The 18,401-nt window shown below is 35.3% G+C and overlaps 2 protein-coding genes across 2 annotated transcripts; one reads left to right on the top strand and one right to left on the bottom strand.

The window, feature by feature from the left end:
* Positions 1–399: 399 nt before the first annotated feature.
* Positions 400–1,081, bottom strand: LOC127115324 (uncharacterized). The gene is made up of 3 exons (XM_051046903.1): positions 1,062–1,081; positions 831–937; positions 400–725 (listed from the first exon to the last, which is right to left on the bottom strand). The coding sequence occupies exons 1-3, from the start codon at positions 1,079–1,081 to the stop codon at positions 400–402; spliced, it is 453 nt and encodes a 150-aa protein (XP_050902860.1).
* A 467-nt stretch (positions 1,082–1,548) lies between these two features.
* On the top strand, positions 1,549–5,741 carry LOC127085815 (zinc finger transcription factor YY1). Its single transcript, XM_051026368.1, has 6 exons — positions 1,549–1,840; positions 2,068–2,126; positions 2,918–3,117; positions 3,902–3,991; positions 4,636–4,779; positions 5,010–5,741. The coding sequence occupies exons 1-6, from the start codon at positions 1,755–1,757 to the stop codon at positions 5,538–5,540; spliced, it is 1,110 nt and encodes a 369-aa protein (XP_050882325.1). The 5' UTR covers positions 1,549–1,754; the 3' UTR covers positions 5,541–5,741.
* The last annotated feature ends 12,660 nt before the right edge of the window (positions 5,742–18,401 follow it).

Raw genomic sequence — 18,401 nt, 5'->3', positions numbered from 1 at the left:
TTCCAATTCTGTCACCATAATATTCGGTAGCAAATTCTCATAAGAGAACAACTCTTTGAGATTCTTTAATGCCCATTTGAAGTTCTCCCCCCTTCATGTTCCAAATAGGCAAAGTCAACTGAAAACGTCAACTTTGTTGGCGTAACACCAACAATCTCAAGTAATGGTAGCCGATATCTATATGATCACGATGCACATAACCAAAAATATGATAAATCAAAATATGTCCAAAATATATCAAAAATCAACATCTATCCATTACCTATTTGTCTTGTGTGTACAATAAAAAATCAACACAAAGTGAAACATATTCAACAACTTCACTAAATCAGGATGTGTCCAAAAGATATCAGCTACCAAGTTTGTGTCTTCCTTATTTCTAGTCCAACACATGTATTTTTATCTATGAATAAGACTCAACAACATTTGCATTTCCATCAATGAACCTATGTTGTTCGCACTGTATGTAGCTCTAGCTTTATACACCTGTATAACACTGGTGAGGTTTCCTGGATCTTTGTCTTTCAAAGTAGCAACTATGTACCTTGGACTCATATTGTACTTTATCATGTCATTCACATACCGTCTTTCATGATCTTTTAGACGACCCAATATGTCATGGCCTTCTAAATCCTTAGATGGTTTATGATTTTGCAACTCACACCTAACCACCACCTTCCAACCGCTACCATTTGACAGAGATCTCAACCTAAAAGGACATTTAACTTTCATATTATAAATGCTTTATGAGAAATTATTGCTTTCAAATGCATTCTTCCTTGTGTAGTCTCCTCCTCTCTTAGAATCCACAATTAATTTATCTTTTTTACCTCGCTTCCCATTTGCAGTATCAGAATGAATAGTCACAACAATAATACCATGTTGTTTTACCAATAGTTTGTGCTCATATTGATACTTCACATTGAGACTCAAATGACTGTCATTTACAACATATAAAAATTAAACTATAAATATCATAGAGACGAGAAAACATTTAAAATTAAACTTGTTACATAGAAAACATATTGCGTCAGTGGTGAAGAACTGCATAAAATATGTACATGAATTTGTAGAAGACCATGAACGCTCTAGACCACACAAATAAAATATTTTTCTACACTACCAGAAATTATGAGTGTAAGCAAAATTTCCGAAAGGTTTAGTAGCTTTTCGAAATTTTCAATAATTCCCAGTATGGTTTTGCGGTTTTCCAGGAAAATATAGGAATTTTCAAAATTTATGGTATTTTTTCATCAAAATTTACAAAATACCGATAAAAATGATTCATTTTCAAAAAATGCCCCAAAATAATAGTATCAGAAATTTAATTTTTCACAGGTTAGTAAAAGTGAAATTTTTTAACGTAAAATAACTTTTGATTGGTAAATAATAGCAGAGACAGTTTCAATAATATAAAAATATTGGAGGTGTCATGTATAAAAGGGGTGACAAAAATGCTCTAAAATCAAATGCAAAGACAATGGACTCATGAGCCCAATTCTAATTGGGCCTATACTTGAAAATAGTCCACAACATCTGCAAATCGTGTCCGGTCTAGATCGGTTCGATCTCCCCGTTTAGAGAAAAGCAAGAATTCGACATGAACATGCAATGGAACCAAGCTTCATCTTCCAACGAACTACTTCCTAATTTCTTTCATTCACTACCCCTTTCAAACCCTAACCCTAAATTTCTTCAATTCACCACCCCTTCAAACCCTAACCCTAAAATTCTTCAATCTCGGTGACAAAACAATGGAGACTCACTTCAATCACACTCTCTTCGAGAGACGCCCCTTTCTCAAATCCAAAGCTCCTGCAGTTAAATGGGTGAAACAATGGTACCATCCCCTTTTATCTTCTCAATTTTTTTTCTTTTCCTCAATCTCGCTAGAAATATTTATTTTCTGCTTGATCGTACTTGTGTGTGTTGGTGGTATCGTATAGAGAGAATTGGTATTTGTTGGATTTATATAGCGATAGACAAAATTTGGAATTGAGAGTTTGTTCTTAAAATTTGGAATTCAATATATTATTATGTGAACAATTAGAGTAATGTTACTTTCAGGGTTCCCCAAGATGTTGTTGCAACTGGTGGGAAGTGCATGCTTTTGAAATGGGTAACAGGTTAGTCCTTTATTCAGTTACGGGATAAAACTAGTTGTATAAATAGTATATGGTGAAAGAAAATAAAAACTTCCAAGGCTAGTCATTGACCTCAAAGGCACATCATTGATTGACCTCTCTTCTTTTTCTGATTAGACTCTATAATGTTGATTTAGATAAGTTGAATTTGTTTCACACCAATCAAACACCCTTATTTTCCCCTCAGGGTATTCATAATGCTAGTTTGTGATGTTTTGTAATGCTTCTAATTAGAAAATAGACAATAGATACCATAATGTTTTTGGTATGTGCATTATGTCCTTAATTTCATGATGGTTGGTTCATAATAATAAGTCTACTGTATGAATGAATTGGTTAAGACGGCTGGTGCTGAAGTGGCACTCTAACAAAACGAACTATTGCCTTGTGTGGCATTATTACAACCTGTCGTATTTCATGTGAACAGTAAACAATGAGATAACTATCTCAAATACTCGCACGCCCGGCTAAATCTGTTCACAGTGCTGATTTCCACATTGGTTTTTAGTTTAAAATATTTAGCAATTGTCTGCTATGTTTCTGATAGCAACTTGCTTTCCAGTTATCTTTTGTAACCATCTGCGAAATTATGTATTTCTGAATGGTTGTATTGATGTAAATATGAATACAGCATGTAATTTTTGTGGTTATAGAGCATACGAAGAAGTGAAGGTTAAGCAAGCTTGGTTTGCATCCAAGGGAGTATTATATTGTATGTGATTTTATTTATCATTGTTCTGCGTTAACAATTTTCTGTGTTTTGTTTTCTTTAGAGGATGCTGTAAAGGCCTTGAAAGAAAAGGAAAATGAACCTCTAGCGCCTGAGCCAGAACCCGAGCCAACTACTGAAGTACTTTTTCTTTGCAGCTACGAAGGCTGCGGGAAGACATTTATAGATGCGGGTGCTTTGAGGAAGCATTCTCACATCCACGGAGAGAGGCAATTTGTTTGCCATTACGATGGCTGTGGAAAGGTAATGAATCTGTTTCTTCAGATCCACGCGCTCACAAGTGCACATATGTATGTTAGGCTGTACGGTTGTAACACACTAGGTTCGTTGTAGATAATTAGATGCTTGGATGGAGGGTTTACTTTTCTTTTTTGAATAAAAAACTCTAGAAAATATATTTTTAAAATGAATTATGTGTGAATGATGGAAGTATTATACGACCATTTATGATGCTGTTATTTCAAAATTTTAAAGGGAAATACTAACATGTGCCCTTGGGGCATTTGTTAGTGTACTAACGATAGAAAAATTGTATTGGAGATTGTGCATTCTATTTCTTAAAAAATTAAAAATTACTTTTTTTCAAGACATATTTACTATTTGGGGGAATCCTTAACATGTGTCCTTAGACTCAAGTTAGCATGACCCTTTCTAAAAATATCATAATATAGATTTACTATTTAGCCCTCAAAATATATTCAAGTCCCAAACGTACCCTTGACAATTTTTTTGAAGCTTCATAATAATCTTTTTTTGATTTATATAATGCCACATCTATACTCACCTCTATTCATGTCCTAGTTTCCATTTTCCTAATATCAGGTCTATTTAGTTACGCACGCTCACGCATGTATGCATGTATGTTGTATGGTTGTTAATTGTAACCCATAATTGCTCATGAAATTTTCTATTAAGTTCCATAAAAGAGTTTTTCCTGTCTAATGCTATGTCTCAATTTACAGATCTTGAGTTTGCCAAATGTCAGGTCTTTTTAGAAAATGCTAAGAGTATTTTGTTTCTGTTACAGAAATTTCTGGACAGCTCAAAGTTAAAGAGACATTTCCTTATTCATACAGGGGAGAGGGATTTTGTGTGTCCTCATGAAGGCTGTGGTAAGGTGATAAATCTATCCATTCTTCTTGTTTATTGATCTCTAAGGTTTGCATGTTCATACTTTTAATAAGCTTCATGTTTGGCATATTCCATCATACCCTGAATATCAGCAATTACTTTTTTTGTTATTGTGCACTAAAAACCTAATGACCGATCTATCTTTTCTTCTATTGGAATGATCAAATATTTGAGCACTTGATTTTGGCAGGTAATGAGGTAAATAACTGCTCAGTAGTGGGTTACTTAGACTGCTGATATAGATGATAATCAACAGATTTGGAAAATTGTTCTTTAGAAGCAAAGCAATGTACACCAAATATAGTTTGGTGGATGACTGTATTATTACTGTAATCATTGTCACCATGTTCACCATGGTCTGTGAATTGAAGAGTCTATCTCAATATGAATCTTTTAACATAACAGCCCCATGGATGAATCCGGCATTAAGTTAGTTCATGAGTCGATATATATATGTGAAGATGTAGACAGTTATTCAAACCTTCTTTATGGTATTGCTGTTTTGGATCATTTTCAAAAAATCAATTTTGTATTCTGAAATGATAACTTTAGTATCATGTTGTCTATGGATTCATTTTTAATTATATTATTGATTGGTGAACTCTAAGATTTGCTTGTGCCAATATGCAGGCCTTCTCCTTGGATTTTAACCTGAGGTCTCACATGAAGACACATTCACAAGAGAACTATCATATTTGCCCATACCCTGATTGTGGGAAGAGATACGCCCATGAATACAAGCTAAAGAATCACATTACTTCTCATCATGAAAAGGTTGGTTAGTATTACATTTGATGCGTGTCTATATAATTTGCAGTGAGGCTTAAGTTTAGGGACAAAATCTTTTTTCAAAGGGGGCTTATAATTAGGAAGTAGTTGTATGTTTACGAGTCAAATCCTTGCTAACTTCACTTGTGGAAGAAGTTAATGTGTATGAATAAGTGTTGTGAATGTAAAGTATCACCTCAAGCAATTTTTGATTGACAGTTTCAACCTCATTGCAGAGTACACCAACTCCAATGGAGGTGACAAAGTATGCTACTCCACAATCAGAAAAGCAAACAAAAACAGCTAAACCTTCTGGGGCAGCATACGGCTCGGCATCCTCTGATCGCCCATATGCATGTCCGTATGATGGGTGTGAAAAAGCGTACATACATGTTTACAAGCTTAGACTGCATTTCAGGAGGGCACATCCCGGCCACATTGATGAAAATACCGAAAATGCCAACAATGAAATGGATGAAGCAAGTGATCAAGATGCTTATGGTGGGAAACAGTCCAATGGTAAAAGTCAGAAGCAGAGTCGGCCCAAGCCAAACGTGAAAGCGCCTCCTTCCAAAGTTCCCCAACGAAAAGGGTCTAATCCAACTCCTCCCACTTTAAACATGGTTAAAAAACCTTGGCCTGTGAAAGAAGAAACTTACGATGAGGACAGCGAAGAAACCGAGGAGGATCGGGACAATGTTGAAGATGGTTGGAGATATGCTGGAAACAACGAAGAAGATGATGAGGAAACAGAATATGAAGACTGATATTTACTTGTGTCTTCTATGAATTCATTCCCATTTATACCATCTTACAATATTAGTTTTTTTTTTCTTTCTATTATTTGCTTCAAGAAATGCATTCAGTTTTTCTTGACATAGTAATACATTGGTTATCGGAATTTCGGAAGAATGAATGATAGAATGGATTTATATTTAATAAGAAAATGTGAAGTAATATTTTTGTGATGCTACTTTTGTATGGCGAAAAGTAAACTGCTTTCCTAGTATTTGGAGGGTCCAGGTTTTAAATTTTAATCATGATATAATTTAAGTTTTTCAAAAACAAAATTTGTTAAAAAATTATATGAATGTTGAAAATGAAAAAAATGATTTTAATAGAGATAAAAATATAATTTATGCATCATATCAGTAATAAATTATTTTAACCATGCTTTATGTGTTTTTTTTTCAAGTTTTTAAATAATTATTTTTAATCAAAATTATATTTATTTTAAGAGATTAATTGTTATGCACGGTCCGTATAAATTTTTTTAACAATTTTTCTCTCTAATTAATCTTACTTTCATTATTCTCAATACATAACAATGATACTTTAGTAAAAATTTCATTCTCTCTCTCGTGTTTTCCCCTCTAAATATGTGTGAAACTGAACGTGGAAAAGAATTTTACACAACCAGTATTTTAACTTCTTATAAAATAATACAAACGGATAATAATGATAAAGTGATAGTATAAAACTTTTTACACTATCGATATATATATATATATATATATATATATATATATATATATATATATATATATATATATATATATATATATATATATATATATATATATATATATATATATATATATATATATATATATATATATATATATATATATATATATATATATATATATATATATATATATATATATATATATATATATATATATATATATATATATATATATATATATATATATATATATATATATATATATATATATATATAATTTTTTTTCTCCTATAAATCTAAAATATCAACATGAAATATGGACATATACATACGGATGGTAAAATCTTGATCAAACAATCAAAATGTGTATTTTACTATGGATGGTCAAATTTTTAACCTATATCAGTTTCAATATGGTAGATGCCCTCCTTTTTTATTAGATCTAGTAATAATGTTTGATAGAAGTGCAAGTCTATTTTTTTATATTGTAAGTGTGTTAAAATCACGATTCACAACTTCCGAATTAAAAAACCATTGAATTAGCAATCTCAAAATAAAAATAGCGCAAAGGGGAGAAGAGACACTTTATTCACATGCGCGAGTGTGCGGCAAAAATAAGAAGGCCATGTCTGAATGTGAAGAATGCGGAAGGAGAGGGGTAGTGGCACATGGTAGGTTGCCCTCATCAAAGCAATTCTATGGAGATGAAATGTGAGTTGTCGAGAAATTATAGTAGAGAGACATGTGTTTGAAAATGGTTTTATATTAAAAGTTGTTGGGTTGTAATTACTTTGGCATGTGGTACAAATTTACATACACAACTTTTAAAATATATGTGAATATTTAGTTGAACTTGCTAAAAGTACAAATAGTTTACGATCTCTAGCTCATAAGGATCGATAGACACTTTATGGTTATTAGGATATTGAGAGTTTGCTCACCTGAGGTGAGAAGCAATAGTATCAGGGTATTTTTCTGTGTTATTAGTATTGTTCTTAGGTTATCCTTCATTATTGTTGCACTGACGTATCTATAGTCCCAGAGGTATGAGTCAAGTGAATCAGGTCTCCCTAGAATATAGGAACATCCATAGGAATGAATGGTTAGTTCTCTAAAATTTAGGAGGTGTAGCTAAGTCATACGACTTCCTATGTAACGAATGTTGACCTGATATACGCTCCAGACACGATCACGCATTATGGACGGAGAAATAGGAAGTTCAGGCGATACATCCATACATGAGGCGATCGAACCAAACAAGAGGCGCCCAAACTAATGAAATGGTGACTCGAGAAGGACTAAGGGTATGCCAATCGCCCTTCCCCAAGGCTCTCTCAATTATACCGCTACATAGTCGCTCAAGCACGAGGACTCATTGAGGTCAAAGTGTTTTAACCTCTAATTTATCTTCGGACCTTCCCGAGGATCCATGTCGAAGCGTTTATTCCTATCGTCCGATCTCGAAGTTTCAAATGATATTTATGTTCCTAGGGTGAGACTTAGTTGAGTCCCTCAGGCGAGACTTCAATTGAGTCCCTCAGGCGATACTTTAATTGAGTCCCTCAGAGGACGATTTTCTCAAGCATTGCTTAGGGAATATTCAATTCTTTGTATTTAGTACGTTATTCGTATTCTCGCCATTTACGGGGTATTTTCTATACCCACTTTTTAGGAGTTTCTCTTTAAGGGTTATGTTTATGCCTTTGGAGATTTGTATATTCCATTATCAACATGGTGTCCTTTATGTTATTCATAGTATTGACGTTGAATGGGCGACTTATCAAGGCACCAAGAATTCTTCTGCAACGTTCCAACAAGGTATTTGCTTCGTAGGGCGGCGAGGATCCTTCAGTGAAGGTCCAACATATCTAATCACCTAATGGGGTGACAAGGATCTTCTCGTGAAAGTCCAACAACATAATTACCCTGTAGGGCAGCAAGGATCCTTCAATGAAGGTCTCATATATCTAATCACCTTGTGAGGTGGCAAGGATCTCCCTGTGGAAGTCCAACAAATATAATTACCCTGTTGGGAGGCAAGGGGTTTCTTGTGGAAGTCCAGCAATATAATTACCGTATAGGGCGATAAGAATCTTTATGTGGAACTCCAACAATATAACTACCTCGTAGGGCAACAAGGATCTTCCTGTGAAAGTCAAACAATATAATTACCCTATAGGACAGGAAGAATCTTGCTATGAAAGTCCAACAACATAATTTGAAATTCGAACCACAATAACTTGTTGCAAAGATCATAGTCTTTTACAAGAGTTTTCATAAACATATGATTCTCCTTCCCACCACTTAAAAATAGTAATATCTCATATTGACAGAGTTCCATGTTTTGGGTATGAGTTATCCATCCAATTCCTCGAGCTTGCTAGCTATATTAGGCAACTTTTGATATATGTGATACGACCTTTCCCAATTAGGTTGTAGCTTTCCCTATTGGGTGGGCACTATGACTTGTCGTAGCACTAAATTTCCTTCTTACATCTCTCTTCGAATTACCTTGGATTTATATTTTCTGATTGCTCTCTATTTAGCGACAAACTCTCGGATATGGGTGACTTATCTTGTTTCACCCACTAGGTCAACGTTGCATCTAAGTCCTTTCTCATCTTCCTCCTCGTTGAAATGGTAACGTCATCATGTTGGCGTGTCAATTTCGATTGGTAACATAAAGTTAGCCCCATACAATAATGTAAAAGGGGTTTTGTCGGTGGTGGAGTGAGGGGTGGTGTGGTATGACCACGACACTTTATGCAGCTGCTCGTCCCACAAACTAGGCACGACAACATAACCTGTGCCCATGGTACCAACCCGAACCCGCCGTAAATTTGATGGGGTAACCTCACTTCGACTGAGTTTGGGTTCGGGTTTGAGTTTTCCCTGATTATAAAATATGGAGACGGGTCGGGTAATGGGGATATTAGTACCCACCCCGAACCCACCCCGTTTATTTTATTATGTAGTTTATTATTTAGTTTTGTTAATTTAGAATATTAAATATGTGTGAATGTTTTGATATTTTATGTGTATTTATTACTTGAAATATTTGAAATGTATGTATGAAGTTTTTTGAGATTGTTTTATTTTATTATTTGTATTTTAATTTGAATTTTGAAAAAAAAAAATATTTCTATGAAAAACATTGATTTCACTAAATGGATGATGGCAAAGTGGGGATATCCGAACCTGTTTTGGATGGGTTTGGATTTTATTTCCCCATCCCCGTTGAGGATCGGGGCGGAAAACAAAGTTTGTTTGAGAATTCGAGTTTGGGTTTAGGGGAGGTAAAAATCGCCCCAACCCGCCTCGTTGCCATGCCTACCACAAATCTTTGGCCTTATCCAGCTTTTTCTTGAGCCCAAAAGGCATGACGTTGTAATAATAATTACCATGGTTGGATATGAACATCACCTTTGGTGCATTTATGGGATCTATTTTAATCTGATTGTACCCTGAATAAGCGTCCATGAAACTAAATTTTATAATACAATGATCAGTCAATCAGGAAACCTATGTTAAGGAGATGGTGCAGATCTGGGACATGTGACGTCGAGGTCGGTGAAATCAACTCACATACGCCACTTTGTTCAATGCCTTTCTCACCAAAACAATATTACCCAACCACAAAGGTTATTTGATCTTTCTTATGAAACTGACGCTTATAAGATTCTGAACCTCCTTGTCAATGCCGACCCTCTTTTCTGTGCCAACCTTGTGTTTTCTCTGAGATACTAGCTTAACAAAGGCGTCTATGGCGAGGCGATGACACACCACTCTAGTATTTATGCCAAACATATCCAAGGGTGCCCATGCAAACATGTCGATGTTCTTCCTGAGTAGGGTGGTCAAATCTTCCTCTTCAAATTCAAATAATGAGGTGACCAACTTAGCGACTTGGTGATGCAAAGGCCCCAATCTTGGGTTCCAACTCACTGTATCAACGTCATCTACTTCAAGATGATGCATTGTAGCTAGGGTGAATGGTTCCCTTGTTACTTTCAAGCTACTTGGGTAACACTCTTGGATGATCGTCTGATATCCTCTAACCATACCCACACACCCACTAGGTAGTGGATATTTTAGGCTTAAGTGAAGAGTGGACAAAACCACCCTTAATAAGTTGAGAGCGAGCTTCCGTAGGAGGATGTTGTAGGGGATGTGGTTTCTAATATGAGATGCTTTACTTATAGGGTTCTATCACAAGCCCATTAACTGAATGTTGTTTAAAGGAAGATATGGCCATTGACCTGCACATGTTAGCCCGACAGGCCGATCAGGAACCTTTCGAAAGGTACAATGCTTTAGGGATCCAACTAGAGCCTTTAGAAGGTGCTTCAGAGAAGGATGTATGTTGAGCTTTCAGGGTTGATTAACACTCGTCTCGCATCCTAGTTGGCATGTTAAACCGTGATGGCCATGTGATAATTGTTATGGGGGAGTACGCCGATTGCGTATTCTCTTGAAAAGGTGATTCTAAGCTCCCAGTGTCCAGATACACCGAGAGCTTTTACAGGCAAAATTTTGGTGTTAAAACCTGTCAGACATATTTTCTCTTGTAGGAGCTAGACTCCCGCCAGCGAAACCTCAACGATGGTGTTAGTGGTCTTCTTGGAACTTTGCTCGAACATCCTCATGAGAAGGTGGTGAAAGAAAATATGGGTAGATGATGTGTGTGGCCCATCTTAATTTTTATAGGGCCACACGGTGGGAGCCAATTGTACTCGATAAATATATAAATGCCTGACAATCCCTAGTTAATAAGGGTTGATAGAGACATGCATGCCTAAAAAGACCTAATAAGCTCACAAGGAATCTGTGCCCTAATAATCCAAGGCAGGCGCCCATTTCAATGGCACATAAAACAAGGTATGTGCTCAAGCCTTTGGCGCCTCTTCCTTGCATGCCTAAAAGGGCATGCATGCGCCACTAGCCTTGTGGCATGTGACCATGCATGTCATAAAGCAATCACGTGCCATAGCCTTAGGCGCCTACTCTCTTGTCACATGCATGCATCAAATCCAAAGATTCACATGTTGTATACCTATTCAACCTATTCAACACTTACTCATCTATAAATAGGACATCAACTCACAACATCTCATCATCTGCAACACTAACAATCAACCTATGCAACACTCCATCTTTACGATACTCAGCCTCTGCAACACTCAACCTCTGCAACATTATGTCTCTATTGACTATGGGTGATGAACACCGAGGAACAATCGACAATATCTCGTCATTTGTATGTTATTACTTCTTTTTACTTATGTTGTATTTATTTTGTATTTATTTATTATATATGTTTTTATTGTATATTACTTCTTCTTATTTTATTTCTTAATTATGATTTATTAGAACCCAAAACAATTTCGATGTCGTGTACATGAATAGGTACCCCACGATCCTTTGATAGAACCATATCTTAGAGGATATGATTTTGGAAATCTCCTCAACATAGTCTCGTACTCGGTTGACTACAAATTTATTCTTGCTTTATTGGAGAGATGAAAACCCGAGACCACCACATTTTATCTTCCTTTCGGTGAGTGTACCGTCACACTTGAGGACGTGTACATGTTGTTGGGTCCACGTATCGATGGTAAGGCCGTGAATGGTAGAGTTAGCAAGGATAACTCTATCTGCAATGAATTATTGGATGCCCCTTTGTGTGACGACCAAGCTGCGGGAGAGACAGTCGGTCAAGCTAGGGGGCAAGGTATAAATTTAAGATATCTCAAACAATATTATGCGAGTATAATATTGACCAAAGAATCTACCGAGTATGAAAAATAATTAAATTTCGGTGTTATATTATAATTTTATTTGGTAATTTTTTTATTTCCAGAAAGTACTGGTAATACGGTAAATATTATGTATTTACTGTTGTTATGAAACATAAATAAGGTAAGCACATATAGTTGGGGTTCAACTGTTTTGGCCCATCTATATAGTGCGATGTGTAAAAGTGCTAAAAAAATACATGTACTTTTTATTCTTGCGCGTATTTGCTACAAGCACGGGGTTGGTCAAGAATGATGTCACTCGCCCTGATAAACGAGAAGTCATTCATATTCCCGTTTGCAACAAAGTAAGTTTAAAACTTTACCATATAATTAATTAGACTTTATATTACAATTAATTATAAATAATATTTTTCAATTGATTTTGAACTAGGTGGTCCGTTAGAGGGATGCACTACAATAGGTGTCTGAAACACGCTACAGTAGTCTATCACAATCTATTGGATCAAATTGGACCAAACGATGTAATACTCCTACACAACTCTATTTTAATTTAAAAATACTTATCAAATTATTTATCATCTAATCATGTTGTATTGTTGTACAGTTTATCTGGATGCCATATCAGGGTCTTGATCATCAGGTTAACTATGATGAAGCTGCAGTTTGGACAACAAAAACACCAATTATCTGGTTCATTGCTGTGGAGATGCACCAGAGTGACCGGGTAAAACTGCAGTTCGGCATGCAGCAACAAATTCTAGAACTTCCGACGTGTTTGGGAGATTGGCATAAAAAAAGAGTCGATGCACAATGGGATTATTCCGGCTTGAGAGACTTCGCAAAAGAAATGTATCATCATTGGAGGAATCGACGACAACACATCTTAAACGAACCAGTCATACAGGGTGGTAGACCAACTCAACAATATATGACATGATTTAGATCGGTTAAAACACAACAATTTGTGTCTTAGCCAAGGTATTTTATTGATCCCCGCCAACTATCTTCGTCATCATACGCCCAATAACAAGTCCCCGTCCAACACCAATGTCAAACCACCCAAACCCAACAACTAACGTCACACAATCACCCTACCACATACACCCAACAACCAAACACCGAACCTCGCAATCCATTCATGCCAAACACTCAACCTCGCAATCCATTCATGTCACACACCCAACCTCAAACCAAGAATCAAACCCTACCCACCATCATTGTTAAAATATTAGTTCAAATTAATCTTCCACAACTGCATTAAGTTTAATCCCACTTTATCATTTTCATCTTCCTCTACCCATTTTTACCAATATTAGTTCAAATTATAATAAAAAATAATTAAATTTATTCTTATAAAAGAATGAAGAATTATTTACGTAACCAATTTAATTCAATTCAAATAAGTCAATTCAATTAAATAATTAAAAGAGAAATTTTATAGAACTATTTACGTAACCAATTCAATTCAAATAAGTCAATACAATCAAATAATTAAAAGAGAAATTTTATAGAATCATTTATCTATAAAATTGACGACAAAATTTGAACTATGGTGAAGAGAATGTTTCACAACAAAATTTTAATTTTTTAGTTTAGTCACTTTATCACTTAATCAAATTCTCATGAAGGGTGGAGAGAGGAAGAGAGAAACAATTGTCTAAGATCATACATTTCTAAATTAAACATAATTTATATAATAACACAAATTTCTCAAACTAAACGCCACAATTAATTTTTTATTAAATAAAATGTTCATATACATTTATCATAATTAAATTAGAGATTAATTATCATATATTATCAATTTAAAAAGTTTTACACCGTCGATTCATCACCATCACCCGTTTGTATTACTTTACACCGTCGGTTCATCACCATCATCCGTTTGTATTATTTTATAGATTTTTAAAATAAAAGTCAAACTTCTTTTAATATCCAACGTCTAAATGGTGGTGTAAAACCCTTTTACACTGACAGTGTATTTCAATTAATCTCATTAAATTATACTTTCTCTAATTTTATTATAAATTATTTTTAAAAAATAATTTGTATTAAGTTATAAATAGCTTTAAGATACTAATGAATTATAGATGTTATTATTAAGTGGTTTTTATTAAATTATAAATAGTTTTTATTATAAATTATTTTTAAAAAATAATTTGTATTAAATAATTTATATAATAACTCTTAATTTTTTTTATATCAGTAATTATATAAACAATTTTGTAAAATCCTTGTTTTTTAAAGTTTTCAAAAATTACAATAATATTCATATTTTTTAATGTATGTTGAACCGTGACTAAATAAAATTATATCCGATTGATCATTTGATCATAAGGATATATCTAATTGTTCAGTTATCCAACATGTGGCGATTAAGCAATTTAATGGCTCGTATTAAAAGTGAGTTTTTATTATTTCTATATGCATTATATTTCTATAAAGTTTTATTTTTTTTATATGCATTATATTTTTATAAAATATATAATTAAGAAATATAATGCATATAAAAATACAGCTGCAAATTGACTGAATTTCTTTTTATAGAATTAGGCACATGCAAATTTCTATAGAATTAGGCATATATTTTATAGAGTTAGGCACGTGCAAATTAACTTTAAAAGATCGACTCTTAGTTATACACCGCTATTCTTTTTAATGACAAAATTAATGCTTTTAAAGATTATATTTATTGTGTTAAGTGACAGTAAAAAATTTTATTGAAATTTCTTTTTTATGTATTATATTTCTAGAATTTATATAATTAAGATTATACACAAATTTTGATCTTCTTTTATGTGGGTCAATCAAAAAATTTACTGGTGTTTAATTCTTTTATAGACTTAAATATATCAAATTAGACATTTCTAATCTAGCCATATCGGTATCAGAATTCTGGGAACTCTTTGCAATAAATAACATATTCCCAAACGTACTCAAGCATCCTTTGCGGGCATATATAGGACAAACCTCTTCAACATGAAATAAAGGAATCATAAACCAATATTGAAGGATTGTACGATATTCTTTCGAAGATATATGTTTGTTTATGTAACACCCCGATAATAATAAAATAATTATTTAAAATTGAGTTAATAATTTATTTATTAATTTAATTAAATAATTGGGAATTTTATTATTATTATTTTTGGATTATTATTATTATTGGAAAATATATATACGTTGGAAATAAGAGAAAGAATTCCATTTGGTAAAAAGAAAGTTTCACGTGAAAACAGAGAACGATCGTGAAAGTGGAAAAGGGCAAGAGGCAGAGCAAGAGGAAGGGGGTTGAAGAAGAGAAGAGCTTGGAGCTTGAGATTCGCCAGATTACTCAAGTAAGGGGGGTTTATCGTCGATTAATGGGTATTATGGGATAATATGTGATGGGTAGTGATAAGCTGTTAATTTGACCCTAATTGGGATTGTTGATGCTGAAGAATTGAGTTGGATAAATTGTATTTAGACTATAATTGAATCTGTGTTTGGGTTGGTTGTGAAATTCCGAACGTATAGCTTTTTACGGAATCGGAATCGGAGGTCCGGAAGTCCTCCAATGGCGGAAAATGCGGAGAATCCTGCATTCTGCCTTGAGTTAGCGCAGGAACAGCTTCTGTCTTGCGTTAACCGGTTAACCCAGGGTGTTAACCGGTTAACACTGTTTTGAATTGTGAATATTTGTTGTTTTGTCTGCGTTAACCGGTTAACCCAGGGTGTTAACCGGTTAACACTGTTGTGATTGCTGAAAATATTGCTGTTTGTGCTGCGTTAACCGGTTAACCCAGGGCGTTAACCGGTTAACACTATTAAGTTTTGGGCAGTGAGCGTGTTTTGCCTGCGTTAACCGGTTAACCCAGGGCGTTAACCGGTTAACGCTGTTGCAGAGTGGAAAAATGTTAATTTAAAATGTTGTGTACATAATTGAGAGTTGGCCTATGTTGGCGTATGATGTAATAGGGATTATATCCCGCTGTTTTGAGCAGTATAGGTATTAGTGGAGCGTGCTAATACGGTGTTTAATTATTTGACATGATATAATGTTTTGATACATGTGTTGAGGAATGTATGATTGTATGCATAATGCTGTGAATGTATCAGTTGTGTATGCATTTGTGAATAGACTGTGTTATGGCTTAGAGTGTGAGCATACGTCTATTCTTGAATTGTTGTGGATGTTGCATTGCTAGGTGATTATCATGCATATTGTGACCTTTATGGTGGTAGCTAATTCCCGTGGTGAGGAATTAGTGATGTTGGTCATTTTGGACTGTTGTTGATGTTTGCATGCTAGGTGAGTTAGCGTGCATAGCATGGCCCTTGGGGTGGTAGCTAATTCCCATAGTGAGGAATTAGTGATGTGAGTCACTAGGTCTCAAATGAGTGGGACTAGTGAGCTTGGTAGCCGTACCTGGATTGGTCGGTGAAGTTGAACTATATGTTCACGAATAGTCGGTACCGCATGTGTAGAGTCTCATTGCATAATGTATGTATGGCGTATAATATGAATGGATGTATTCCAATATTATACGTGTGTTTGTGATGTTATGGAGTATGATTTGAGATGTGATTTATGTTGGTGTGAGTATGATGTTGAGTTGATGTGCTGTTACTGATTGTATGTTGTGATTAGGGTGATTAATGTGTTATTTACTTAGCATTACATGATATTTCATAATGCTTATTATATTGATTGAGGAACTCACCCTTACAACTATTTTTCAGGTAACGAGAAATGAGTTGAGTAGAAGCGAATGCTTGGAGTCTAGTGTAGTCTCCTTAGTGGGTCGTGCTCTGATAGATGTAACATCGGGATGGGATGTTTTATGTTGTTGAATAATTTACATGTGAATGTTACATGTTTTACATGATTGAGGAGATCTCTATCCGCTGCGTTTTATGCAAACGTTTATGTTTTGAATTAATAAAAGAGCATGACCGTTATATTGTTGAATGGTGTGAATATTATGTGTGACACCCTTGACGGGCATAATTACTCTGAATTGTTATATGTTTATTATTTTTAATTAAATATTTTGGGTATTTTAGAAGGGTGTTACATTAGTGGTATCAGAGCATAGTCGGTCGAGTCGAGTCGTAATTATTCTGTTCCCTGTATGTGATAGGTGTTGTGTAACCCTATCCGTACTTGTTGTTTTAGCTTGTTGGGTTTCAGAATAGAGATGGCTGGAAGAGGTAGAGACGATGCTGCGATTGCTGAGGCTCTGGGTATGCTAGCTGGAGTACTTGGAGGGAATCCGAATGTTGTGGGACTGGGAGCTGCTCGTCAACTGAGTGAGTTCCAGAAGAACAATCCTCCAATGTTCAAGGGAGCATACGATCCAGATGGTGCTCAGAAGTGGTTGAAGGAGATCGAGAGGATCTTCCGAGTGACTGAGTGTGCCGATAACCAGAAGGTCAGGTTCGGTATGCATATGCTGTCAGAGGAAGCAGATGATTGGTGGGTTGCTGCCCGCACTGAGTTGGAAGCTGCTGGGAGTGCTGAGATCACTTGGGCGGTGTTCAGAGAGAGATTCCTGAGGAAGTACTTTCCAGGGGATGTCAGAGGAAAGAAAGAGATAGAGTTCTTAGAATTGAAGCAGGGCAACCGGTCTGTTACTGAGTATGCTGCTAAGTTCACAGAGTTGTCGAAGTATTACACTCCCTATGATGAGGCAGTAGCAGATGGGGCAGAGTTGTTTATGCTGTTAGCGACTTTGGAGGCTAAAGATAAACTGGTGATTTGCGATCTAGCCGTGGTGTGTGATTTTCCTGATGTGTTTCCTGAAGAAGTGAATGAATTACCGCCAGAGCGTGAAGTTGAGTTCTCGATTGATTTGGTACCTGGTACTAGACCGATATCGATGGCTCCGTACCGTATGTCTGCTGTTGAGTTAGCTGAATTGAAGAGTCAGTTGGAAGATCTGTTGGATAAGAAATTTATTCGTCCGAGTGTGTCACCGTGGGGTGCACCAGTGTTGTTGGTTAAGAAGAAAGAAGGTACTATGAGGTTGTGTGTAGACTACAGGCAACTGAATAAAGTGACGATCAAGAATCGGTATCCTTTGCCGAGGATTGATGATTTGATGGATCAGTTGGTTGGTGCGAGTGTGTTCAGCAAGATAGATTTGAGATCTGGGTATCATCAGATACGTGTGAAAACTGAGGATATTCAGAAGACTGCTTTCAGAACAAGGTATGGACATTATGAGTATTCTGTGATGCCTTTTGGTGTGACTAATGCGCCTGGAGTATTCATGGAGTATATGAATAGGATTTTCCATCCGTACCTAGACCAGTTTGTTGTGGTGTTTATTGATGACATTTTGGTGTATTCAAAATCTGAAGAAGAGCATGCTGAGCATTTGAGAGTGGTTTTAGAAGTTCTACGAGAAAAGAAGTTA

The sequence above is a fragment of the Lathyrus oleraceus genome, chromosome 1 (genome assembly GCF_024323335.1).
Source record: "Lathyrus oleraceus cultivar Zhongwan6 chromosome 1, CAAS_Psat_ZW6_1.0, whole genome shotgun sequence".
In the NCBI taxonomy this organism is placed as follows: Eukaryota; Viridiplantae; Streptophyta; class Magnoliopsida; order Fabales; family Fabaceae; genus Lathyrus; species Lathyrus oleraceus.
This window is presented reverse-complemented; position numbering and strand designations above follow the sequence as displayed.

Coding starts and splice junctions, on each gene's coding strand:
- LOC127115324 (XM_051046903.1), bottom strand. CDS start 1,081: ATGGTCTTCTACAAATTCAT. Junction 938..1,061: donor ATGGTCTTCTACAAATTCAT/GTACATATTTTA, acceptor TGTAAATGACAG/TCATTTGAGTCTCAATGTGA. Junction 726..830: donor TACTGCAAATGGGAAGCGAG/GTAAAAAAGATA, acceptor ATAATATGAAAG/TTAAATGTCCTTTTAGGTTG.
- LOC127085815 (XM_051026368.1), top strand. CDS start 1,755: ATGGAGACTCACTTCAATCACACTCTCTTCGAGAGACGCCCCTTTCTC. Junction 1,841..2,067: donor GTTAAATGGGTGAAACAATG/GTACCATCCCCT, acceptor TGTTACTTTCAG/GGTTCCCCAAGATGTTGTTG. Junction 2,127..2,917: donor GCTTTTGAAATGGGTAACAG/GTTAGTCCTTTA, acceptor TGTTTTCTTTAG/AGGATGCTGTAAAGGCCTTG.